Source organism: Opisthorchis viverrini, assembly GCF_000715545.1.
Source record: "Opisthorchis viverrini unplaced genomic scaffold opera_v5_137, whole genome shotgun sequence".
NCBI classification, from domain to species: Eukaryota; Metazoa; Platyhelminthes; class Trematoda; order Opisthorchiida; family Opisthorchiidae; genus Opisthorchis; species Opisthorchis viverrini.
In genome coordinates, this window is record NW_008751790.1 from 207,168 (window position 1) to 234,875 (window position 27,708).

Below are 27,708 nucleotides of genomic sequence, written 5' to 3' on the forward strand. Positions count from 1 at the left end.
TGTCACCTAGCGTTTCACATGAGAAAAGGGAGTGCTAGGTGTGATATTCCATTATGTTTGCTCTTGACTCTCAATGCATGCAACTCGCCAATTAAATACCGGGTGACCGATAACGGAACAACAAAGTGACCGGAAGCTTCGTGACCCTAATTAGTGGTTGCGAACTCCATCCAGTTCAGCGTGGCCCATACGATTCTGTTGTGAACAGATCGATGAATTGTCTGAATGCATGATGCGCTTGAAGCTGGTCATTGCGAATTCCGGCCAGCGTGTACGGAACATGTCTGTATAAATAAACGTGTGCCATTCGCTTCTATTATCATTATGTCACTTACACGCTCTGCATATCGCGTTGCTCTTACGTTCAATTGGTTCGGACGCAAGAGTTTCCTTTGTGAACGTAAGTCTTGCTTACTGTAGTAAGTTTGAACTAGGGGACCGCGCCCTACCTGTGTTGTGTCTCTCTTCAGCTATGTCTTCAGAGTCAACGCGTCTATTGGGTACGAAACATGTCGGGTTTTTGGGTTCCGGACAAATGGCTCAGGCATTGGCAAAGGGTTTTCTATCAGCTGGTGAGTTATTGCATTGGGAGCATATTTTTTTCAAACTACAAACTGGCGTCATTGCCTATTATTGCCGCTGGCGCCTCGAGGAAAGACCTTGTTTACCAGAACTTCTTGTGGATATGGGTGACCCAGACCGAACGTTTCTCTTCACTTCTACCGTGGCTACCATGACACTCAAATGAGGCACCTAGACTAACTAATCTTAGAAGCGGAAAAAAACCTCAGGACCCAATGTCGTTGGTTCACCTCTCTGAGCTATTTCAAGCTTTACGCGTTGTACACCTGCGTTATATATTCCCGTTTAAAACTTGACGTGATGAGACTGTATATTGCTAGTTAGCTTCTGTAGTGGAGTTTATTATGAACGAAGGTTTTTTGCCAGCTACCCATATGTGAGAAAAGAACAATAATAAATCTGTCCATAGTGGGAGGGAAATATTCTACGGCAAAAAAAACCGTACTTGTCGGATACTCGGGAAGCGTCGAGGTCCATTCTGATTGCATATAACTTGAATTGCAAAGGCGATACGTATTTCGAAAATACACGGACAGGGTCATGGTATGCAGTCCCTCCTGCGTTTCAGGCTTGCTATCTTCGCTTTTATTGCCTCTGTGGGGAGCATTCATTCTTGAGAGCTATCATAGCAACCATTCTGTATGTTCCAAAATGTTCTTCGTGCGGTTCCATGGAATGTTGCTTAGAGGTAGATTACCTTAGAATAGTTTCCTTGTTTCAAAGGACCTTTCCGCGCACAAACGTTTCCTCTTTGGAAGTTCCCTTGTAAAGGAAATAGCATGTAGTATTGCACCATTTATCATGGCTAAGTTTCATCAAATGTCTCACCGCTTAAGATTGGCTTTGTAGTCCTATGTTTCGTTCATTGAATTTTTTCTAAGCAGCTTGAATATGCATTTCCTTTTGTTTGACGGACGTTTCTACCAGCTTGGTAATTTGCTAGTCTATTGATAAATTCTCTCGAGGACAGCATGCTTAAAATGATCGATATTTTGGAGTGTTAGGTGCGCCATCTATGTGGTTTTTTCCCCGGTTGTCTTCAACAAGATGGAGGCCTCGGACGGATGCAACTGTCCAAATGGGGTCTAATTCCTCCTCTCGGTAAAGTAAGTGTTTTGAGATAAAGGTCACCTTGTGAGCCGGTGCTCTTTTTTATCAAGGTGAGGGGAAATGCTACCCGTTCATAATATCGCTACAAGAATGGGCGATCATGTGGTTCAAATCCAACTATTTACCCGGTGAGCGCTTTAAAGTGACACTTTGAAATTGATTTTCGCGTCGAGCTTCGAAGGCCGACGCATGGCAACAAGTGTGATTTCACACTGAAACGCTGGCGGCTTCCAGGAGACATTGTCTGGACAACTTGTTCTGGAATATTGACTTCTAACATCCCTGTTCGTAATCGCAACAGACAATGTAATGGCAGAATTGCAAACGAACTGAGTTGGACTAACTTCTCGTCCTGCATCGTGTACGTGTACACTGACAGAGTATCGCCCTCTGATATCGTGATAGTAACTTGATGGCCTGAATGGCTAAGGTTGGACACACTGTGCAGCATAATCATATTAATAATCAATGAAAGGTTTCCGAGTTTTGGGAACTTTTCTGTGCACTTTTTGTAAGCCACTTTGTTGGTAATTTCCTCGAAAGCTGATGCTCACTCTTCCCCTGACAGCATTAGAAGGGCTCCCCAGTACCAAGTCCTCTGTCCCTGAACGTGCGGCCGTTGCAATGTTGCAAGATCGATATCTCACGCACCGTCCATTGTACAGTTTAGGGTCTAGGATACACATCCATACATCTTTCGTTGTAACTGGATGGGCGCGTGATTTTCTGACATATTACGATTATTACTTACAAGTGGCTGTTGCGTTTGAACAACCCTCCATCTTCAATCAATTGGAAAGGGTTCGGAACCGATTGAGAAGTCATCGTTTCAGAAGAGCATGGTAGTCTTTATTTGGGCAACGTTTCGCTTTTGACACAAAAGCTTCATCAGGCCAAGTGAACAGATCACCAAATCGGCCTGGTTATAAGGCAGACAGGGAACCAATCAACAAGTCAATCCTCTTCAGATTATTACATTAGGTCAATGTTGAGCGTCAATTAACGGCTCTTGTCGGTTAGTGAAGTTGTCAAAATCTTGCTTTGGTGGGTTTGGGGGGGGGGGGGAGTTCAAATTAATTCTGACCGGGTTTGGTTCATTAATCTTCCACTTCAGGGTTCTTCAGTTGATGATTCACCTCGGTTGCCACTGGTTGATTTTCCCTGGTCTTTGTGGGGTCGTGAGTGCTCCGACAGTTTGGTTTGAGGGGGTTGAGTTCAAGTGGAAGTCAGATGATAGCCCTTCTGATAATCCCTAGCGTTGGATCTGTTTTCCAGAAACTACCTCCAAGGGAGGCGGAGAAGCTACGAATACAGCCGGTCACAGTCCTTAAGTCCCAGCAGCCAGGAATTCCAGATATTACACCGGCAGAGCGAAGAGCCTTAAACTCCCTAAAAAAGGTGAACAACATAGTGATTACAAAGGCGGATAAGGGTAAGGCCACTGTTGTCATGAACAAGAGTGATTATCTACAGAAGGTCAAGCAACACCTAGCTAAAGGCCCTTACCGGGTGATCCGTAATGCGAATATTACGTCTATAATTAATAGGAGCCGAATTTGGCAAATAATTGCGGTCCGTGATAAACCACGTAGGGCAAGGTAACTGCTATCGGTTACACCCCAAAAGTGCAATCCAACCATGACTGTATGGTCCTCCAAAAATCCATAAACCAGATGTCCTAGTGAGACCAATAGGAATAGGTTCCCCACCTCACGAACTGGCCAGATTCTTGGCCGGCATTTTAAAACCCCTCACCGGGAAAGCGTCAGTTGCGGAGGGTTTTGGTACCGGTAGCGAAACCCAACAGGGAATGGATCGGGACCGCTGTTATTCCATATAAACCAGGGATATCGGAGGTCAATTTGGCCAATTTGGTGACCCGCCTACTTGGCCTGATGAAGCTTTTGTGTTAAAAGCGAAACATTGCCCAAATAAAAACTACCGATTGTTTATCAAGCTCTTATGAAACCCTCAATCTTCTTCTCGCGGCTATTCTGGTAACTGAACACCAAAGAGAAGAAAGGTGTTGGACAAGCCAGTAGTATCAAACCACATCAAGTCCCTAGCAGTAACATTTTTGAACCTTTCAGTAGATCTGAAATTTCGGATTTCTAACTATTCTGGAAACTGCTGCTTTTTTGATACCCTACTTCAGGACCGGCAGAACTGTGACCGTCGACCTGAATTGAACTGTACCAGTTGCTACGCCGTATTCCACTTGTTAAATTGTACCCAAGTGGATACCGAAATTGAGTCACTCTGTGAGATGTGCTGCAACAGGATATTACCAATAACGGTCGTGCTTATGAAAACTACTTAAATCAATGGATGGTTAGTGTTCATACCATTGTAATCCTGTACACAGGGGTAATAAAACTACTGCACAGCTGGAAATGATGATCTTGTTTCACTTGGGATTTACTGGCTTTGAAACGTATTGTTATGACAATGGTTATTACGATGATAACAACGTAAGTGTAATTATGAGCGGCATGATTGACACTTCTCTGTTGTGGTCTGCAAAGTTTTCTACGGGTTCCTTTCTTATGTCAGGTATACTGAAAGGTGAACAAGTTACGATGGCTGACGTATTTTCGACATCTTCAGCGGACGCACATGTGAGTTTTTCTCATACATCGTCTTTTCTTAAGAACCTTATTGTATTTCTGATTGTACGACCGTCCAGTTCGTGCGCAACAGACACGTATTTCGATTTTCTTGACTCTACCCGTTAAACCGAACAGGATTTCATTATCTCAACACTGTCTATTTTCTTCTTGCAGCTGTTTGAACCAATCAAGCAATTACAAGACGTAAGTTGCTAAAATATGCCGCCTGACTTCATCCTCAATCACTGGCCTTCCAACGATGTTGTACGACCACTAATGAATCGACTATCTAGTTTTGCAGTTTAGACAGTATGAATGTGACGTAAATAATCATTCAGCTGTTATACACTTTCGGTGCAAAGTTTTCAGACTGCCTGAAAGGAGCACGAGGGCTGAGATACTGCCAGGTTGCCCGAACCCAGGCAGTGTCAGTCGAGCTACCGGGTCTAGATTCGAAACATGAACCTTCTATTCATCAAGTTCGCTCCTTTACTACTCAGCCATCTCTATGAATTACCGAAGTCTGCTTTTTGTTGAGATGTTTACTTTTTACGCAAGGGCAGCATTGTAAACTCCTGATCGAAATGAAGTCTTATCATGTTCTCAGACGAGGTAGTTCACGCGTAAACATCAACATTTTGCTATCTTTGTTGCATTTTCGTTAAGTGGATGTGAAGAAGAGTGAAAAACTCGCTCACACATTGCGGTTCTGGTTCGGTGTTGTTTCAAAGGCAGAAATTGTGTCAGATGGATGGTCAATGCAGACATTCCACACTTTAAGGAGGTAGGAAGTGTATTGCTCTTTCCGCTTCTTCGTGTAAGCTTTAAATTCCGATTGAATGGTTACGTTCAGGATCATAACACTTGCTCGTTTTAACGTTCACCATTCGCCCAACCTTGATTAATATAACTTTGAAATTTGGCAGACTGACGGTGAAGAAAAATTCTCGCAAGCTCAGTGGGGTACTGGTACTGTCTCTCTTTGCTGTCAGTTGCCGTGTTAGTCCCCTTTCTGTTGAATCGACCCCTCCTGTATTCGACTTACTGGCTCTTGCCTGTCTATCACATCCCATCTAGGGATTGTCGCTTTTCGCATGATGGATTTGCACAAGGTAGTTTTTGCATGCCTAGCGATAATCCATACTTTACCGTAGCCAACTATGGATGCAGATTCAGTTTCCACTAGTAGACCAGTCTTTTTAACACCCTTGTCCTTGAAACAACAGATATGTGTATTCTTGAGGCACCCTAGTGGTCATTTCAAGGCGTAAGCGGCGAAACGCATCCGGATTGTCCAAACGCAAGCCGATTTCCTAGGGTTACTACATGCCTTACCTCAACCTCATACTAGTAAACATAGTAAAATGAAGTAAGAAGTCCAGACACCTTAAGTTCATATATTTTGTTTCCCAGAAAGTTTGGTGTCACCACTCTAGATATACCAAGAAGATAGATTCTTATTTTTCTCCAACACCGAAGGACCATTGGTTCTTCGTCTGCTTGCCGAGCTTGGCAGTTGGATTGTAAACGTTTCATCACCAATCGAGGTGACATCGTCAGTGCAGGGCTGAGTGGGTGAATTCCTCCTCTTCTGTCTGTGATTATATAGCTTCTAAACAGTATCTGGTAGTTCTGGAAACGGTCTCCGCGTAGTTTGATTGGCCTCCTGTGAATCTGACGTGGTCTCAATCTCCTGTGTCTGGTTGGTTCGTTGGGTGCATTCAATTCGGCAGTCCTATGTGTGGTTGTTCTGTTGTGATTCGACCGTTTTCTCCTTGCTTTGTGGTGTGAGTTTGGCCCCTTGATTGGTTGATTCATCGGCCTTCTGTTTTTAGTCCTTTGATCCAATTAGTCCGTTGGTTGTCGTTAGGTTTCTTAGCTCCGAGTCCCGTGACTGTGTGATTATTGAGTGACACTGGGTCATGTCTTCTACTGGCAAGCTTTTGTTCATGTATTCTCGTAGCAAGTTTTCTTCCCGTTTGGCCAACCTAATGTTTGTCGCGGTCGTTGCATTCAAGTTTGTAGACCACGTCGGTCTTCTTCAAAGTATCCAAACTTCCCTTTGGGTTCGAGAGGGTTCTTCTCAACGTGTTTGTGGGCTTAAAGGCGACTGCAATTCCATGTTACCGTAGGTGTCGTGCAGTCATCTCCGCCACGTTTCTGATATACGGCAGCGTAATCTTCCTCTGTTCTCGTTGTGTTGACGGATCAGCTTAGTGTTGGTCTCGTAAACACCTCCATATGAAATTCCTCGGGTAACCGTTATTTCGGGATGTCTCGAAGAGTATTCTTTCTTCTTTTTTCGCCTCTGTTGTGTTGCAGTGTGTCTCCTATCCAATTGAATAGGGTTCGAACGCAGCTCCGCTTGTGACAGTTCGGATGGTTGCTGTGGTAATTCAGAACGTGGTCTGTACGCGTTTCTTTCCTGTATACTTCAGTTTGCAGTTAGCCGTTTGTTGTCTTTGTGATGAGACATTCCGAAATAACGGCTACCCGCGGAATTTTACATGGGGATGCTTACGAGACCATCACCAAGCTGATTCGTCAACACAACCAGAACAGAGGAAGATTACGCTGCCGTATATCAGAAACGTGGCGGAGATGACTGCACGACATCCACGGCAACATGGAATTACAGCCACCTCCAAACCTGCAAACACGTTGAGAAGAACTATCTCGAAACCAAAGGGAAGATTGGATGCATTGAAGAAGACTAACGTGGTCTACAAACGCAAGTGCAACGACTGCGCGAACACTATGTTGGCCAAACTGGAAGAAAACTTGCTACCAGGATACACGAGCACAAGCTTGCCAGCAGAAGACATGACCCAATGTCACTCGTCTCAATCCACGAAGACAGAGAAGGACACACATCCAATTGGGACAATGTTCAAATACTCGCTCACGCAAGAAGATAACGGGAGCGAGAATTTGCCAAGGCGTGGTACTCCACACAAAAATCGAGCAATAAACACATCGACATTGACCCAGTCTATCAACCGTTACGAGCAAAATAATCACACAGTCACGGGACTCGGAGCTAAGAAACCTAACGACAACCAACGGACTAATTGGATCAAAGGACTAAAAACAGAAGGCCGATGAATCAACCAATCAAGGGGCCAAACTCACACCACAAAGCAAGGAGAAAACGGTCGAATCACAACAGAACAACCACACATAGGACTGCCGAATTGAATGCACCCAACGAACCAACCAGACACAGGAGATTGAGACCACGTCAGATTCACAGGAGGCCAATCAAACTACGCGGAGACCGTTTCCAGAACTACCAGATACTGTTTAGAAGCTATATAATCACAGACAGAAGAGGAGGAATTCACCCACTCAGCCCTGCACTGACGATGTCACCTCGATTGGTGATGAAACGTTTACAATCCAACTGCCAAGCTCGGTTAACAGACCAACAACCATGTAGCGCTCCTGAGCTGGCTGCATTCCACAACATTGTTAATTGACGGAGCATATTTATGCGCCCCACCACCTTCCACACTTAAATGAGTTAGCGCTTGCGTTCCAGAAAAATACTGTGGTCTCCCCATCTCGTTAGTTTAAACCCTGATCTCTTGTTTGTCTAATGAAGGCTACAATATCATACCGTTCATTATACATGGTTCATTGAAAAAACTTCACGGGCAGTTTTGGAGAATTTCCTCTAGAGTAATAGTTTTGTGTTCAACCATCATGTGTTAGAACTCAATCGGATGAACGTTCGTAGTATCGAAAGCTTGTTGAATGCCTGATCGAACTGAATAGGTTAGTAGTTATAGTTCATGAAAGCTTTGTCTAAAGACTCAGATAAGGTGCATGCACGTGTCTGGCTTTTAAAGCGGTCTCACGGCGTAGTCAACCTCACTGCTTTGAGATAACTGCGCGCAGTCAGATAACCGAGGGTGTTTTCTGCTGGATTTCTGGGTATGATATTGATTAGACTTGAGGAAACAGTAAAGCTTCCCGATTTAGAGATACATCACCAACACTGGTTATTATGACGATAATTGTAATGACGATGTGTATTTGGAAACTTTACAAAATATGTAGTTCATTCATATTTCTCTGGAGATACCGCCCGAAGGTACCAGCTGGGTGATTACACCATTGAAGTAAGGCTCAAGAAACCAGCCGAAAGTGATTTTCTCTAACTGGTTTTCCGTCCAGAGCATGGTCTTACGAGATGAGGATAAAGCTTTCCTTTCACGCATAACTTGAAGGCTTTTCAGTTGGCGATTGAAAAATCTCCCTTGGTATTGATCCTAATAACTTGTGTTTTTTTTCGATATGGTTTCCTTGGCGTCTAAAGTGCTACTCGATTGACTGTCCTCCGTTGAGCGTGCACAGCCGTACCACAGTCCATCCACCAACCAGCGTCCAGCTTACCAAGGCCTGTTGTTTAGCGTCGTTCATCGACTGCACATTTGTGACTATATTTGAAACAAGTAGAATCCAAACGATTCACTGATATTCCTTTAGTCTCTGATACAAAGTGGAGTCAAAAGTGAGGGTGAAGCTGCAAGTCGTGGGGTTAAGCTATTCGCTTCAGATACTATTATACTGAGATCATCTAAGGTTAAGTTCCTGTCAGCTTCTCAAACCAAGAGCTCTTCCAAGAGAGGTCAACTGGTTTCATACGCAGTACGCACTGCTAGACTTGCATGGTTGACGCAAGCAGTTCGCCTTTGTTCGGCTAGTATTACCCGTCTCCCAGTCTGCCTTGCTCTTCTGTCTGAGTGCAACAAAGATTAGTTTTCCTCTCCGGTGCGCAAGTGTGTTTTCTAAAGGCAGCCAACTGGTCGGTTTCGTTTTGTTCGCTACTGACTTACTTTCTTGTCTTCAGGTCCTGCCTCCTGTGTCCTGGATCGTCTAGCTCCGGATTGATTACAGGTACCCCTTTGATCGCTAGCTTTGCAAATAGCATTTGGTCCTCGGATTCCTGGTCAACGTATTCAATTTCATTTCTACTCCACACAAAGTGAAAGTCCATCTCAATAAAACTGTTTTCAGGAGAACAATGGCTTAAATAATTTGGCGGGACTCATTCCTTTCGTTTGAATCACGCACTTTAAATCATAAATGAGAAACGTATTCAATTTCATTTCTACTCCACACTAAGTGAAAGTTCATCTCAATAAAACTGTTTTCGTGAGAACAATGGCTTAAATCATTTGGTGGGACTCATTCCTTTCGTTTGAATCATGCACTTTAGATCATAGATGAGGAAAGCAGTCCCCGAACTGGGTTTTAAACGCGTGCCGTTCGGTTTATGAAGTAGTGATGGTGCTTTGCAGACAGACTTAGTGGTAGTGATAGTATCAGATGATGTCGTAAACAAAAGTCAATGGTGGAAGTTACTCCTCAAGTACGTGCCTGAACGACATCTGATGGGACTTCGGGGCCGTATTTTTCACACTGTTTCCTGCTGGCGTAACAACGAACGACGTTGACCTCTCTGAGCAGGGTACCTTAGAGTGGCAATAACTCCGCTTCCTCAGAACCATATTTTGGATGCGTAAGCGTCAGCTAAGTCACGACAGAATGATCGACGGACCGATGTTCAGTTGTACGTGAACCAAAGCGTAAACCAAATGGCGATTGGCATGAAACTTGTAGAATGGTATGACTGTAGAATGGTGTGACTGCGACCGCGAAGAACCTGGTGTGATCTTCACTCGATAGGCTACCGAATGTAACCGTGGTATCACTGTGAATTCCAAATAACTGAATGTTTGAAACAAAGTATTTACTGTAGACTGTCTGTACTTCTAGAACTTAGTCCCTTCTCTTATCTGGTCTATTGTCCTTTCAGTTATTGGTTACAGATCTCAGCACATAACCAGTTCCACCGGTGATATCACTGATGTGACAGCAAGGACTACAGGCATAGGGTAGTCGACCACCCTACATTTTCAATGACGGTTAGTCAGCGGATATTTGAGGGCAGGTTCAATGAACTATACCGAATGGGACTAATTTTTCATAAAAGTTCTGAGGGCGACTCCAATAGGCGGTGAAATTCTCCAGCTCCTAACGCACGGGTGAATTCAGTCGTTCGTCAGAATTTCATTTCAGTGTTTTTTTCATCACAGACAGAGCGTAGATCAAGCCAACTGAGACTTTATGGGAGTGCACTTTGTATGTATTCTTTGACTACCTACTCAATCTTTGAGTTACTGATGTTGAACGTTGTTCTATTTTCAATCTTAGGCATATGGAGTCGAGTACGTACAAATGAACGATGTGATGGCAAAGAAAAGCGATATCATCTTTATCTGCGTAAAACCGCATATCGTTCGTCCAACTCTGAAGGGAATTTCTCACGTTTTTGATGGTAAATTAGTCATATCCGTGGCAGCGGGTGTCACTCTGGAACAGTTGAGTCAGGTGAGTTTGTTAACATATTCGATACTTCTGAAGTCAGCGTAGGTTGTTTACGAACAGTTCGCATACGTCAAAGCAGATAGGCATGTTCCCAAATTTCTTCACCCACAATTTTGGACCGCTCATACGAAACTTGTGCAATAGTCCACTTTGTAAGCAACTTTAGGCTTTCCCGCCGATAATGAATGACTTTGTTGCAGGGATAGATGAATGTGTTGAGTGAGTAACTGTTACTTCCCCATGTCTACCTGCAAGTAGCTTGAAACAAAGATCTGGCGGTACTCCAAATTAGTGGCTACTTATTTTGCGCTGGTTCATCCATCTCCTGCTTGAAGATGGCCAACTAAGTTGGTCTGTTAATCTTTGATGGAGGCAGCACATAACTTCAACGATGAACCATCCGACTTGATTATGTGTAGCCAAGCTTGTAGTGGAGCTCGGTGATAACAGCAATTCGTATGCTGTTTACGTGATTGTATGGTTGATGAAGTACCTATCCAGTTGAGGTTAGAGGGGCTGGTTGTATCGATTCTCCCTCGATCATTGGGTGGACAGTCTTGGTCGAATCTAAGGTTCAATTCAGAGCATTATTGATCAATTTTCTTTAACCAGCAAGGCATTTTGGTTACCAGACTTATCTTCGTTCTTCCGTTGACATGAACTACTCATAAGGTTTCTGAGTAGCGTGTTATATAAAAATACACTGCATAACACCATATATGTCGCCAACCGAATGAGGCGGCCTTTGTGCAGTACGTTCCTGATACTTTTCGTTATGAGAGGGAACAATCTGGTACACCAGAATGTGTTTGTATAAAAACCATAAGGTGTTGGTCTCCGTGCTCTTCGGTCGGTACGAAAATATCCAGTTTACTTAAGAATGGCGTAACCTAGCGTATAGGGGATTTAAATGGAGAAAACTCAGAGCACCGTATTCCTCAGCGTGTGAAAATTCATGCTTTTTTAAACAGATGAATAGGAATTTGTAAACTGTTGATATCTATCCTTCAGGTTGTTTCGCAATCGACTCGTCTGATTCGAATTATGCCAAATACCCCTTGTTTGGTTGGAGCAGGCACGGCGTTCTTTGCCGTTGGACCCAGCGCGTCCGCTGAGGATGTTCTGCTTACGAAAATGTTGTGCTCTAGTATTTTCAACGTGTTTGAAGAGGTCCCGGAAACCATGTTTGATGCTGCGACTGGAATTTCTGGATGTGGACCAGCCTATGTAAGTTCTGCGACCCCAAAAACTATTTTCCTTCATACCCGCAAATGTGAGCTAAGTCATGCATTTTCATCAAGTGAATAGGTAAATCTTTCCTCGATAAATACACTAATTTGCGAATCAACTTGGTTTTCGCGAGAGACTCAATTGAATCTCTCGTTTACGATATTCTACAACTGAATGTGCTGCACACAGGCCGCCTCATGATTCAGCTGGCACGATATTCGAGATATTGCAGTATATTTTAGTAAAGGAAACTACTCACAAGGTTACTGAAAACTCTTCGACAGCCCACGACCGGTTTCGCCCTTCTTGGGGCTAATCAGGTAGGCCCGTCCCCGAGTTTCCATCAACCCAATGTTCTACTTGAACCCAAATTGGACTGTATTCGAGAAATACACTAATTTACAAATCAATATGGTTTTCACGGGGGACTCAACTGAATCTCTCGCCCCAAGAAGGGCGAAACTGGTCGTGGGCTGTTGAAGAGTTTTCAGCAAAATTGTGAGTAGTTTCCTTTAGGTAAAAACGTTTATTTCACACATTAGAGCGGATAGTCATGATTTGGGGAACCTTTAATGTAAAATTCCTCACTTCTGTGGTTTGTAAGAGATTTGAGTATATCTAGGTTTAACCTGCATCACTTGCTTGAACCTCTTATGAACAAAACTCAAGTTCGTTTCTCAAATGTGTATTCCATCCTCCAAGTCATCTCGATACATTACGCTTATTTTGACAATGCGTTAAAATTTCGAACAGAGGGATTTTAACAACTCAGTTGTGTACTCCTGAGAATTTGAGGATTCCAAAATGTTCCCGCGACTGGGAAGTATCTTCGTGGGATTGTAATCAACAAACACCCTAGCGCAAGATTTGTGTACCTCGGCAGTGAAACGTCATTGATACCCAGGTATTTTTCAGCGGTCCCTGTGAGAGCAGGATAGAATTTTCGTTTCATTCGAAGTGGATGCTTCAAGTTTCCAGTATTCCTGTTAGCGAAACAAGGTGACTTTCCATAGTCGTCTTCATTTCTGATCGTCTAGGTTCTCCCCTACATCATTAAGCATACTAGTTTATCACGAAGACTAATTACCATAGAATTTTTAAAATAGTGATAGCTGTGCGTATGGAAAGCTGAACTTTCGACTGACAAGTCTATCTGGTCAAAAACTTCCCACGTACATGGCTGGGTTATTGGCTGTGCACGAAATCTTTGAGGTGGCAGCAAATTAACAAATCTGGAGTAATGACGCAGCGCAGTTCCATTGTAGCGTCGTCTCCAAGCGAATAAATCGGGCAGTTAGGAGGCCATGAATTGCCCGCCTTTGAATTTTCCAGGGTTTTATTTCCGCAGGGTTACAATGATCCTTGTTGAGGATCATGGTTAACATTTATCCACCGAACTCCCACTTGAATCACTTCATCACTCACACTCGTAGCGTCTCTTTGTAAAAGTCAGTCTAATATTCGTCAGTGGATCAGCCGTCAAAAGTTATTGCATGTCCTGTAGCTCACGGTTGGAAAGAGTTGGGTCCGTGGGAACCAGCTCGAAGACAGGTGAACATTTGTGCTAAAAGTTCCAGTTCCACGTTTCATTTGAACCTGCTGAGCGTGCGGCACTAATGTGAAAGGCTTCTGTTCTGCAACGAAAGCGATAACTGGTGTTGGCCTCGAGGTACAGTAGACACTGTTCAGAATCATCACCGCCCTGAAGCTATCACAATAACCGCGAGATGCAGTAGTAGTGACCGGTGCACGGACAGAATGGCATTGCTTGAAAGGTAGTGTAGGCCGATTTGACAGAACGTCCTTGGTTGTTAACTGGCAGCATGCCCTGGCAAACCAACCATCGGGATTATCTTCATGCAACATACATGCCTGACTGACGGTACACTAAGCTTCAGGCTCGTTGATTCGGATCACCCTTCAGGCCGCCGCAGAGATGTACCATAACGAATGAACAATAGTGAAGGGCCTCTTGGATTCTTGATGTTGCCTGGAGGTATAGTATCAACGTAACACGCAAGTGTTTAACACCCCTTAAAGACATTTAAAAACGTGACCATCAGTAACCATGGTTTAACTCTGAATTACTGGTGTTCTGTAGCACCGAACGGAACGGAAACAGGATTATGTTATACTGAGATCTGCCTCGTGAGGATTGACTCGGACTTTTCTAGAAACTAACTCATTCTCCTCCATGAGACGGTCGCCCTACGAGCAATTTCAGTGAACTCATTCAACCACATCCATTGCTTAGGGACGACGCTACTTAACTTTTTCGAATAACAAACTTACCGTATTCAACTGATCAAAACCGCGATAAGAATGATTGCTCAATCATTCTCATGTGTATGGATGCATATCTTCTGTAGAGAAACCGTTGTACGGGCATTTCAATTAACAATACTCAGCGAATGTGCTATTAACGGACGCACTACTCTGCGTCACAGAGTTTACAGACTTTGTGACTCGCTGCGTACGGTAAGCACTAGAGATACACATTAGGAAAGCACTGTTTTCGGTGACGGCGTCAAGATTCCCCCATTATTAACGGCGAAAGTAGCCATTAACATCGTTCTAATGTCTTGGAGGATTTGATGCACTTATATTGATTGGTATCGACAATCTGCACTTTTTATTTCGCTGCTTCCGGTGCGTTACTGCAATTCCTCTCGTACTTATTGGAGACGTCCTCTGATCTGTCTGTCACCGTTTAAGCCACTGCATCAAGCCAACTACTGAAATTTAACTGCACTGTCTCATAAGCCTACGGTGGCCTGCTGGTTAATCTGTTGGTTGATTCGCTATCATCAACAATTCGTCTGCTTTGATTTCGAGTTTGTCGAGCGCGGACTTTCTGGTAATTCACATTCTCGTTTGAACAGTCGTCCCCTTGTTCTGGTGAGCCTACACCAAAGGTGGGGCGCCCTGGATTCGAGTTTCTAATAATAGCCGTAAAATTAATTCCTAACTGCCATAAGCAGATGGAAATTTGCGTTGACGTATATGAAATAAAGAGTAAGTTTATTCGGGGTAAGTGGCGCCTGACCCCCACCTTCGTATACTAAGACTACTGACGGGAAAAATTCTCTCAAAATGTGGTCTTGCCCATGTAGGCAACATCCCGGGGCTACATATGTGTGTATGCGTTACTACGTATTTGGTTTTAATCAAAATGGGGAATTTCACTGGTGTTTGGTTATCATTGTAAACATGAGCCGCGAAACTGAGTTGCTACATGCTGCTGTATATAGCTAATATTAAGGCGCCTTATTGTAGAGGCTGTACTAACCCCTCAGCAGAGATATATCCGAGAAGAGACTCACCACATGAATTTTCCATAGCAAACCATGTCACCAATAAATAACTCTTCATGATAGCCACTCGTCGAGTTGATGTCACACCCTTCCACACTGACTACTCCGTATTGACCGCCTTGCTTCTCACCAACAAATTCATCTCCTGACCCCAGCTCTGAGATATCGACTGTTATGGTCGATTCGTTCCAAAGTCACTAGCTACACTTTCTGCCCTAGAACTATATGAATCCCTTATAAAGATGACTTCTCATATGTAGGCAAAAATTTCGGGTATCTGCCTCCATGGAGCACACGCTTTCGATAGCAGTAGCTGCTGAGAGGCCCTGCTAAACTTTCGAGTGCCAAACGACCATCCATTTTGTTCGTACAGTGCAGAAAACCAACTAGGGCTTTTCTACTTTCTTTCAGATGTACCTCATTGTAGAAGCTTTAACCGACGGTGGTGTAAGAATTGGACTACCCCGACAGCTTGCTCACAAATTGGCAGTCAGCACAATGCTCGGATCTGCCATCATGATGGAAAAGACAGGAGAGAATCCGGCAAAACTGAGGGTAAGCCACCTGTTCAGTATGTCAGCTGAAAATATGTTGAAATGTTCCTCACTACAAATGAGTGCACTAGTAAGAGGGTTACTTTTAGCAATCCCGGCCGACCGTAGATCAAAACAACCGTCTTTTGCATACAACCTACTTAAGGAGACGTTTGAACCACTCATATCCACGTAAATAAAAAGGCCACTCATTTATTTCACAAAATCCAGACGAAAGCCTTGGAATTAAATTTCGGGTTTTGCAGTTGTGACTCCCGATGGACTGTACGTAACTGGGGTACATAATTTATGAACGATAGTGTGTTAGTCCGATTGGTTTTCAGTCGGTCCAGTCTTTTCAGACGTGATAATGGAAAGGAATAGGTGTGGAAGTGAAATGAAAGCCATCGGTGTTGTATCACTTGTTTTCGGGTTTCACCAGGGAACTATGGCGTCTGCTGGTCGCTACTACTTGGTTGTCATGCGATAACTTATTCATCCATCGGCTTTGTGCAAGCGCTCTTTATAGTCTGCAAGTACCCAGCATCAGATCAATGTGAGGAGAATCAGCAGCCTGGACAGTTTTAAGCAACATACAGCTGTTAATTTTGCTGGCTAACTCCTACGTTATGGGGGAGTCAGAGTCAAGATGTTATCGGAACTATGTTCTGGAGGCCAAAAGGATTTAAGATTTACATTGTAGTTCGAAAATAAATTAGTCAACCAATTTGAAACATGGTTCCAGTTAGTCCGTCTCGAATACGTACTGAAGGAATGGTGAGGTACGCTACGTCGATTCCTGTATATTTTCGTTACTATAAGTTATCACCATCAGCTGTAACAATCCCGTACCTACCGTACAGTGGTCTAGCTGCCGCAGTTTCGTTCACCGATGACTCGGGGAGGTGGGTTAGAGAGCTGCGCATTGGAAGCGGTAGCCGTTAATTTGGTGCGTAAATACAGCACTGTCAGTGGACTGCCAAGTGGGGAGCATTGAGAAGGGAGCTATGCATTGAAGGTTTGGATAAACGGGTGCCATTGAGGGCGCGACTGAGCAATGTTTGACAAGGCCAGTTGTCCGGACGGATTGTACGAAACAGCAAAGCTAAAATCTAGTTCTTATCCAGTACAGTACAAGCCTATCTCCGTCTATCTGTAGAAACTGATAGTCACCCATCCTTAATTCCTAAGCCTCAAACTGATGCTTAATTCCACACTAACGGGTTTTCGCTCTTTTCAGGGAGATGTGTGCTCTCCCGGTGGAGCCACCATAGCTGCCATCCATACACTTGAAGAGGGTGGACTACGTGCAACGATAATGAATGCTGTTAAGGCAGCCGCTGTGCGTTCCGGAGAGCTTAGTAAGTAACCGACCCCTTGGCACGGTACGCAAGTTCCACATAATCAATGCCCAAACCTTGTTTGTCTCATTTCATTTTTAATAAAATCAGATTTACCATAAACTGCTAGTATTTCGTTGGCAACTACAGCAGCAGAAATGGTATTTATCAATGTGTATAACGAAAAGAGGCCGATACACTTTAGGAAGATGGAGACAGGAGCAGTGAAGTATGTGAGTGTATTAGTTGATCATTGGTTTGTTCGCTGAGCTGGACAATTTGATTGCACACATTTCATCACCAATCGAGGTGACATCATCAGTGCGTTTTTAGGGAGCGTGGCGATGGGTCGGTGGTTGTGCGTTGAGTGGTGTTATGTTAACATACATGCTGCTAGCCGCAGATATCAAAAACGAGAGAGAAGGCTGAATTACCTAATATAAAAGTACGATATTTGTCACGTAGGGAAACCTGAGAGGGCCAAGTATGAACGGAAAGAGAGCCGGAAATATTCCTATGGTTACGGTACAAACTTCAAACACTGCAGTGGACAGATATGATTTGAATCCACAAACCTGAACGTTCAAATTCCTCGGACCATTGTAGGTACGCTCAGTAGTGTCTACGGAAACATCGGTTCCTAGAGTTACCTCAGGGATTGTCTTGGGTGGTGCTTTTGATAGGTTCCAAGTTTAAAACTAAGGAGCTCGTGTTTCAGGATCAACGGTGCAATGATATTTAACGTTCCTAACTTGACTGTCAAATTAAGGAAGCCTCTCAGTAACCTAGTCTGCACAAGAACGAGATGGTTGTAAATATCTGACTGTCAGAATACTGGTACCCAATTATGTTGGGTGAGCTTCAGTACTACCAGGTCGCCCAAACCTTCACCGACCAATCGGCATGAAACTCTGCGAGTGTCGCAAACTAAACGTAGGTGCATAGACCGTCATACTGTATTAAGGTATGTTCGTGACATAATCGAACTGTTACATATATCCAAAGGAAGCTGATCCGGTTTACTGGAAAAACCCGAAGATGTTGAACAGGACTTAGTTTACCGTTCCCTGTCTAATTTGTTTTACAATCAACTCGGTGTTGGAGAAAGTCAGACAGGATTTGTTTCACATGGTCATCCTCAAAAGTGCAGTTAAGGCTAGAGGTGCCCTTCTAACTACCTAATAAATAATAAGACTTTTAGGGGTTGCATTGGATCCTATGTTCCGAATGAGAGGACAGTACATCGCGAAAATACGACGAAGTGAGAACCTTTACATGAGCCCAAACGAGTGGAACCTAGGATGGCTCCGGACGTCCGAGAGTAGTGAGAAATTAAACAAACCGCTCTTAGTGATGGATATGCTTTTTTATTGCTGTTGTATATGGCGGGATGAAGCTTTGTACATTGGGGGGGGGGGGCAGCATAGAAGCGACACATTCCTCGGTGAAAAATTGCACCAAGACAACATTGCTTTAAGGAACAGAAATGATAGAAGTGATAAAATGATCTAGAAATTAAAGGAAAAGGTTGGAAGCCCGGAAAGGGACCAGCTCCAAAAGGAAGGATATGGTGCATTTCGGAGATGAGTGGTTGAGGAGTTAGATAATTCAGAACACCCCATGGTAGGAAATAAGCATAAAAGAGTTGGAAAGGTAGTATGTAGCTGCAAAGGGGTGGGGAAGAAAATATGTGAAAGACCTCGTGGTTAAAGCTATTTGGATTGCGCACGAAAATACACCATGTTGAGTGGAGTCGCGTTAAGGTAAAAGGCAGGTCTTATAGGAGTGGGTGCAACTGATTATGGAACTGTACAAAGAATTTATAAAAATAAACTGGTTATTGTTGCATCCCCTGACCGATCTCTGTGACCGAAACGCGGGATCAAAAGCCAAGTGGAGGCGAATCAAATTGGTGAATTCACCGGAGCGGTTGCCTTTTCGGTGGACCCAGATGTGAGCAGTGGAGTATCAACAGAGCGACGATTTCGCAGAAACCGACGCTTGCTTTGCTCTGGCTCACGTGGAACCGGTCGGTTAGCTGCGTACTGCATGAGAGCCGCAGAGGCAATAAACTGACTATTTGGACGGTCATGCTGAGGTTCAAAAGTGGCATGTCTACGAACTGAACGCTCGTGGCCAGGAAACAACGCGTTGTAATCTCTGATAAGTATGCGTACCAACTTCCGTTCGGTTTGCATTCCAGCTATGCAACTCTGCGGATCCGTGTAGGACGAACTCATTAGACTTGGCGCCAACACTGTTGAAAGATTCTCGGCAGACATCATATTTTTCTCATGATTGACGGCAACCCTATGATGAAGAGATAGTAACCGATCACAAATATGATCAATACAATGCTGTCAAAATAAGAAACATTCAAGTATTTCACTGACCGCACACCAATTCGCTTCACAAAAAAGAAATGGGACAAGTCTGCTGACGGGACCAAAGCCATGAGGTTTTACTTGATAACATGAATCAACATTGTAACCTAAGGCTAGGTGGCACTGATCTCCGCGAACACAACTCAACTATTCACGAGAAACCACAGTGCTCTAAAGTTATAAGTTGAAAAAAACACTTAAGTGTAGAAAATTTTACACAGGGTATTCAAACAAAGAAAACACATCGACACCACTCCCGAAAAGTACGAAACTGGATGATTAGACCGCCTCAAGAAAGGATGTCAGGGCAGAACGGATGCTGCTTTGTTATTGGCGTAAAAGACGTGCTCACTAGATAGACTGTCAGTTGCTAAAACAGTCTTATTCCGCCCCAGGTGATGAGTGGTTCCAATAGCGGCGATGTAAGACGATTGTCGATGTAAGTAGTAGATCCCCTACGTATATGCTACCCATGGTGATGAAAAGTCGGATAGAGAAGTGCTGTCTACCTGGAATATCTCAATCAACTGATGACTTGTCAAATCCGGAACTGTATGCTGAACGTCCCTATCTATATATGCAAGCTGTTTCGATCATTAATTTCTTTCAACAAAACAATTATGTACACAACATGTGTAACCGAACAACAACAACTCCGGACACAAACTAGGTACCAATTAAGTTGACTGGAGAAGCAATCCGAGCAAAGCCTACAACGGTTGGAAAAATCTGGTAATGGTCGTTGGCATCATTCTATATCGAAAAATTTGCAGACAAGCGCTAAAGTTCGTCCATATTTTTGGCAACTGAGGTTCATTGATTTCACGCTCGTATCACTCGTTCATCCAGTCCGCCTCTCCTGACGCAATTACTAGGGTTAGTCTACATCAGAGAAGCGAATAGAATATCCAGTCCAATTCCTCATCAACTTAATTTACCAGTGATCGGAAGAACCACGTACGTACAGGAATGTTCAAAGGATAGCAACGTGGATACGAATTTAGGTTTGGCTATAACCAAGCGCAATTTCATTGGAAATTTCTTTATGACAGTAACCGTTACCGTCAGATGCCTGGATAACTTTTAGTTAGGTATATTCATCTGTCACAAGGAAGAACAATTTATCCAGAGTTGTAGCTATTAAGAGCGCACACACTTCACGAATACGACAGTACAGCATCGCAGGATGTGGATGATGAAAACCACCGATTAATCTGACTACTTAAAAGTAGGTAGTACATTTTGATCTAGAAATACTGATGAAGCTGAGACGAGCGTGTTGTCATGACTTAACTCGGCAGAAAGCACAGTTGCATGAGGATTTCCCTGCAGGTGTGATACGATTGTTTTTTTCAGGATAATCATCATCATCCTCGGCTGTAAGAACCGCGTACTTGTACAGTGGTTGTAGTTGCCACAGTTTCGTTCATCGATAATTTAGAAAGGAGGGGTAGGTAGCTGCGCATTGGAGGCGGGACCTGATGACTTGGTGCGTAAATATAGCATTGTCAGTGAACTGTTAAGTGGGGAGGAAGCTATGCATTGGACGCAATTGCTTGGATGTACGAGTGCCATTGAGGGCGCGACTAGACAATGTCTCTAACCGTTGATATGGCTCGTCTCGGAGAGGGAGACAGGATAAACGTACGGATAACAGCTTCTTCGTTCGTTAGGAAGAAATTGGTGCTTGAACTGCTGATCTCCACACGTTAGAGTTCTTCTAAGTCATCACTTAACATAACAATAGCATCGGCGCATTCCAAGTCTGCGTTCCGGGTTTGAAAGCTAAATTGGGCGCCAGGTCGTGAAACCACTCGATTGTGAAGTTAAAGCGCAACGACAAAAGTGGACATCAGAATGGACGCAGAAATTCCTTCAACCATCATTATTGACGTACCCCAGTAGGTCAGCGGAATGGATTCACTTTTCCAGATTGAACAAAGCACCGTGTGGAGTGCTAAGAGACGTTCTGAGATGCAGGATTTTGGACCCCAGTTGGGGATCCGTCTTTTCTGCTCACCGGTTGTTCGAAGATTTTTAGCTTAGCGATTTTCAGCTTACTTGGTTTCTCGCAGCTGACACCACACATTGAGGCTGGAATGGTTTCAAGTTTTGGGTAAGAATTTACATTCATCCTCTCAGCAGAGTGGCAAATATCGCTAATGCTGGTTTCCTGAAGCTACGTGTATAAGAGGAAAACGTTTTCTGAAATTATCAACGCTCAAAGCGGATTCTATGTCTGATGCCATGCCTGACTAGTATAACACTTGGCCGCTGTTGACTGATCGAGTAGCCATTCGCCGGAGCTTCCGGAAGTCAACTAATTTGGTAAGGTGAGCAATCGCTGCCTTACTGGTAGCGATATCTATTTCTTGCGATTTCCTTGGCCATAGCGTAGTCGGTCCACATTGGTTTGTTGTACATGGATTTTTAGAACAACCCACTGGTCGTTCACCTGAACCGACTGGTTAGCTGGAAAGTTCGGACTTTAGCATCCAGTCTAATAGTAATTGCATCGTAAAATGTCTGTTGCTTCTCCGGTAGACTTTGTAGTGCTGCTGTGATGTGCTTTGGAGGACAGTTCTGCCGTCTGGCACCAAGGTGAAGTCTAATCCTGGCTCACATCTGTACCTCTTGTGTTCTCAGAATCCGCACTTCTGTAAGATCTACAAATTTTCACTGATGAGGCCCATCGTGCGCGCACAGAGATAAGGTCTATCTGGGAGGTTGGACGACCGTTGTTCGAAAGACACTAGTGGGTGTTTCTCGGGGTGTTGAAAAATGGTAGTGGTGAGAACGAGGAGGCGAGGTTCACGAGTCCCCTTTGTAGCAGTGACTCAATCCAAACTGGTAAAATATACGGCGCGTGTTGTCGTCTCGTTCGACTGCTCAAACGTTCCACTCACCCACTACTATCAAGTCTCGCCTTGAAGTCTTGTTGATCACCTGCAATCACCTGTAGAGTTTTTCTTTTAAGGTCGGGTTGGATGCAAAAGTTAGGGCGTAAACAGACATTATAGTCAAGTTTGGGAGCTATCGCACATCTTAATGATAACATATTTCAGGCTATAAATGCGTTGCCAGCGCTCCCACTTACGGCAATCGCTTTAGCCAATTTCAAAACAGACCGTGATGTTTTCGAAAAAGTTTGGTAACAATCGGTAGATTTATTGCTGGGCAACGTTTCGCCTTTGACACAAAAGCTTCGTCAGGCCAGGTGACTAGGTTCCGAGGTTGGTCGAGATTTAAGGCGGAAGGGAAACCAATCAGCTAAGTCAAGCTAAATCTCTGTTGGGTGTCGGTCGAGGGATTTTAGTGTGTTAGAGTGGTTGAACAAGTGTTGGGTCGGTGGGGAAACCTACATGTGTTTGGGTCCAGTCTAGGGTCTAGTTCTTCTGGTTCGGTTCATTTGATGGTTCCTCTTGAACTTCGTTTGAACCTTTTGTCAATCTGTGTGGGTGAGCTAGTGCTAAGATAGCGTTTAAGAGGGATGCTGTGACCGTTGGTCGGTTGGGGTTTCTAACCCCACACCCCGGTTTTTTCCCAACGATCTTAAGTGGATTGACAACCACACCGTCACGTGTCAACTCGGCTTATCTAAGACCGCTTTTCATACGCTCGCTAGCTCCACACCCTCGATTCTATTCACGCTGTGATGCTTGGTAATTTCCATCGCCTCGGCTATCAGCCGCTGTGGTGTGAATCGCAGTCCCCGTCTTAAAACTTCCACATTCTCCAGATCTATTCTATGTCCCGTGTCTAAGGCATATACCGCCATCGCTGAGTCTTTGATCAGCGTTTGCTATTCTTCTGCATTTATTGTTGGTTTGTTAATCCTTCTTCTATGCTCACCAATTCTGGTGTGCAATCCCTTGGCAGTTTGTCCCATATAAAGCTTAGCGCAATCGTTGCAGTTAATTTTATACACACAGTCCCTAGTCCTTTCAACCGGCAGGGGGTCCTTAAATTGCACCAACCGTTATGTTGTTTAATTGAAGTGGCAAGAGAGCTTCAACAAATAGAGAAACATTAGGCTTGAAGTAAGAATTCCTTTGGTGATTCTTCAGTATGCATTAGAAGGAATAATCAATTGCTTGGGATTTCAATCAGAAAAAGCTATATGAGAAAGCGTTTCGATTATAGGGATTCCTGTTCAGAGAGTACAGTTCTGGCACTGAGCTGCCAACTGAAGGCCTTAACGACCAAATACAAAAATTTCATTAGAATAACTTACCGGTGTATATGCCGCATGAAGAACCGTAAAGTTTCATAATGTGCGGGAGGTAGAGTAGACAGCACAGAGGCGATTCCACTAAGGTTTTCACCATCCGTAAGGTTGTCCTCACCTGTAACGAAAATCGCCAAGTTTATCCGTGAGAGACTCAACGACCGCCCAAGTTTTGAAGTAGAACGATGAATCGGTGTGGATATGCAACTTGTACTTATCTCCATCAAAGCCCAAACTCTCTCACACTATCCGAAGCAAAATGAGTTATTGCTACGATCGGAAATGCTAAGTGAACAATAGCACATCCTCATTATTCCAAGTCTACATGGTCTCTCACGTGGGAAAAAGGTTGGCCACAGAATAAACTGAAGGGTGGCAGGCCAACAACCACAGACCAGCGACGTTATCAGAAACTGGCGGGAGCACGCATTAAATATGTTTGATGACTGTAACATCAATGACGTCGGACGCAAAGATCGGAAAATATGGTATCCTCGTGAAAAAACGCGGGTTCAAGCAGCGAACGAACCGGATAGCAGACGGGAGCAAATTTCTGGTGAATTTAACGGTGCAAAACTCACAGGCAAGAACTGCTATAGGATGAGTAATTATGAGGGACGGTATACTTAGGCATAGATAGATTCATTCTCGTTCTGCATCCCTCAGACTAAGTCCGTAGGAAAATTTTCTGGTTACTCAACCCGAACAGAGCAGACTAGGGAACTTTTGCTCAAAGGACCTGTTTTTGCATATCACACCAACCGTATTGCTACCGGCAACAATAGCTAGCTTCCAAATTCCGAATGCGTAAGAAGAAACGTCCAATCGACAACTTTTAATTGATTGAGAAACTCAACGCTGTGGGATCAAAGTGGACATATTAGGCGTTGCTTCTCTCGAGGCAAGATGTAGGAGAGAGTCGGCCGTACACAACATGCCTTTTGACGGAACGACCAAGATGAGATATGGTTCCACGAATGGTTTATACATGCACATGCGGATAAAAAGCAGACTCACGAACAATGTCCATCAATTTAGGGTAGGCGTCGAAAGTGATTAACGGGACCGGAAGTTGACGTAGGAATGATTTGATCAGACTTGTGATCACATTGACATCCGGGACGTGAGATGGGGATATTCGAGCAGATTCAGCATCTGCCATGAAAAGCACATAGAAGTAATGTTTGGTACGAGCAGCAAGCATGCCGAGGGTGGTAGGCGAAAAGCACAATCGGTGAATAAGTGCTGTGGATCTCAGACAAACAAACTACAGATAACACAGATAGGGATGAAAGGTCTGACGATTCACAAAAACGATTCAAAAACGATGACAGTACAGATGTTTGATTGCTGGAGGGACTCATCGGCAGTTTACAAACCGAAGTTAATAGCGACCGGTTTTCATCCAGGCTGTCCAGCTGAAATACCCCAGTTGTTTGTATTTTGACCTCCTTCACACTGCGTAACCGCTTAAATAGATATGCACGGTCATACAACAACGAAGTATAGATATTCGCTGTCGACGATGATGAAGCAGGGTGTATTTTATGATTCCAAATTGTACCGCTAAACAGAAAAACTAATTACAGCTTAATGTATCAAATGTCTCTGTAGTACGCTAGTTATGTGGCGTCCGGAGACTAACGAAAAAATGATGTTGCAAAACGCATGGTATGAATGCACGTTAGCAGCAGCACTGGTGCCTTTAGCACAACAGTCAGCCAAAAATAAGACAACCTAAAAACCAATTTTGGGAGTAGGACAGGCTAGCTAGATATTCCTCTTGGATGGGGTTTAAGAATGAGTGCGGTAAGTACAAATAAAGCGACACTTCTTCAGTCCATTAAGTGGATTGCTCCGGTGGAAATGACAGTCTGAACGACAAGCCACAGAAGAATCTGTCAATCCGACAGGATCGAGTTTCTAAATAAGTAAATCGAACGAATTTTGTATACCCAGTTTTCGCGACTGGGAGAAGAAAGGGGTTGGAGTATGCAGATGACCGGCATTCTAATATCCGTTCGTTCTCGTTCGCTGATAAAATAGAACCTGACAAAACTCCACACCGTTTTAACCATCGCATCTACTCCTTGACTGTTCAAATCCCCAACTATTAAGTGAACGTTTACTTGCTCATAAAGCAGAAAAATGGAGAATGAACCTGTGTACTTGTGTATTGCTTTTCAGCCGAATACCCGATTACTACGAGAATCTGGTTATTCACACAGGAAATCAGATATGCCTAAACATGAGAAGTTGATGATCCTACATTTCTCTGGAGAATTCATTTTAACCCGCGTTGTTAAGCACACTTACCGAAGCAACAGTGCTCGAAGACGCTTGGGGATTTTAATGTTCCTTCAGAATGAACAGGGAGGAAAGAGTCTAGAGCTCTAGTATGGATACCACGCGATACGACGAGGAAAGACAGTCAAAGATGTGGGCGCGCGAACTCAACTGCCTGGAGATAACTCGGCCATGAATGGCTATTGACGATGATTCGCTCACAAGATCGTCGCTGTGTCTTCCGGAGGGTAGATGATAAATCAATGAAGCTTGGGAAGTTCGGACTTGGACAACACCAAGTTCTGTGGTGGAAAATGGCGCTTTAGCGAACCAGTAGTGAAGACGGCTGGGAGTCAGTGAAAATACTGAATAGCTCATGAACAGAATATCCAGTTGAGAAGGCCATAAACGCTCCAAGCAAGGTTTTTAAGCGCACTCAGACACATCGAAAGATAGTATTTCAGGGATTTGAAGAACTTAACAAGACGGACCGCTCGTCGTAACCACCAGTATTTTGCGCATCAGTCTACAATCGCACGATCCACAACACTATCCTACTCTTTAGATCTCCTGAACACTCGAGGAACTGTTTTCAAAGGAGAGTTGTCGGTGCAACCGAGCGAAAATAAAATAACTCGGTTTCGAAAGCTAAAAAATCACGGATACTGAGGTCCCACATACCTTTATCAAATGCTGCACGAAGCTGCTCAATACGATCATGATTTCCCGGAACACGGTAAAGGCCTTCACAAACCAGGGCGCCTCGAGTCTCTACTTCACCCACACATCGCTCCAGCAAAATTGGAATAGTTCTAAAAGGGGTTGAAGAAAATGAAGAAGTAAGTAGATATACACAAAATCAACGATGGGAAAATAAATTACTCGTTAGAATAGGGACACACAACTGACACCATCGTTTTTCAGTCAAGGTACGAACCTATCCAGCTTGTATCTAACATTTCGATACGCACGGAAAAACTGAGTGGGTGAATGGAAAATAAGTACAACACTTTAAATGCGTATTAACGTTCATGAAATTGAAGTTTGTAAGTAACCTGTCGGAAAAACGCTGCCCCCACAAATCCGTACGCAGTTCGGTATGGTTTGTTAGCCGAGGACCCGGCATTTGGGTGCAGTCGTCCTGGATATTGCAAGCTACATTTGTCCGCATTGGTGCTTGCGACTATTCCGGACAGAAAACAAGAATGTCTGTTTGCTAACATCAACACCTAGGCGCTGAACCGCGCACTGTCTTTCGCTTACGTTTAACACTATATGTACATACTTAAGGTTACCTGATTGCAGGAAATGAAAATTCTGAAGCGCTTTCGGCGGAGTGACAAGCTGATCGGAAGATGGAAATTAACGGGACATCCAAAACTGGATATCTTCGGGGTGGGTGTGAGGGGTTATACGCTCTACCGAGGGAGTCGGAATCTTATAACTTTCATATGAACTCACGAAGTGGATGAAACGAACAAAGGAACACTATGGCCCTATTAAGCGAATGAAATAAAGCAATTAAAGTGATGAACGACGCAGGGTAATAATACTGATTGTCTCCTAGGCTACATTCGAACTCTGGTATTCTACGATGTTGCTTAGGATGTGAAAGAATGAAGCCTCTACCGAAATGTCTGTTAAGAAGAAATCCACCACTTTTCACAGAATAAGCTATTTGAAACCGAATGAAGAG

At 43.9% G+C, this 27,708-nt stretch overlaps 2 protein-coding genes across 2 annotated transcripts in view; one reads left to right on the forward strand and one right to left on the reverse strand.

Annotated features, from left to right (window-relative positions):
- Positions 1–324: 324 nt before the first annotated feature.
- Positions 325–17,195, forward strand: T265_06451 (hypothetical protein; the record flags this gene model as incomplete). Its single annotated transcript, XM_009171719.1, has 8 exons — positions 325–400; positions 471–572; positions 4,246–4,310; positions 4,476–4,505; positions 10,524–10,700; positions 11,709–11,924; positions 15,653–15,796; positions 17,015–17,195. The coding sequence occupies 8 exons, from the start codon at positions 325–327 to the stop codon at positions 17,141–17,143; spliced, it is 939 nt and encodes a 312-aa protein (XP_009169983.1).
- The window catches only part of T265_06450 (hypothetical protein), a gene marked incomplete at both ends in the record, with an annotated part of 47,263 nt that continues 36,196 nt past the window's right edge, over positions 16,642–27,708 (reverse strand). Inside the window, 5 exons of the mRNA XM_009171718.1 lie at positions 16,642–16,779; positions 19,037–19,424; positions 23,733–23,844; positions 24,744–24,881; positions 26,694–26,824. Coding sequence (XP_009169982.1) covers positions 16,642–16,779; positions 19,037–19,424; positions 23,733–23,844; positions 24,744–24,881; positions 26,694–26,824 — 907 coding nt within the window. The remainder of the gene's footprint in view (positions 16,780–19,036; positions 19,425–23,732; positions 23,845–24,743; positions 24,882–26,693; positions 26,825–27,708) is intronic.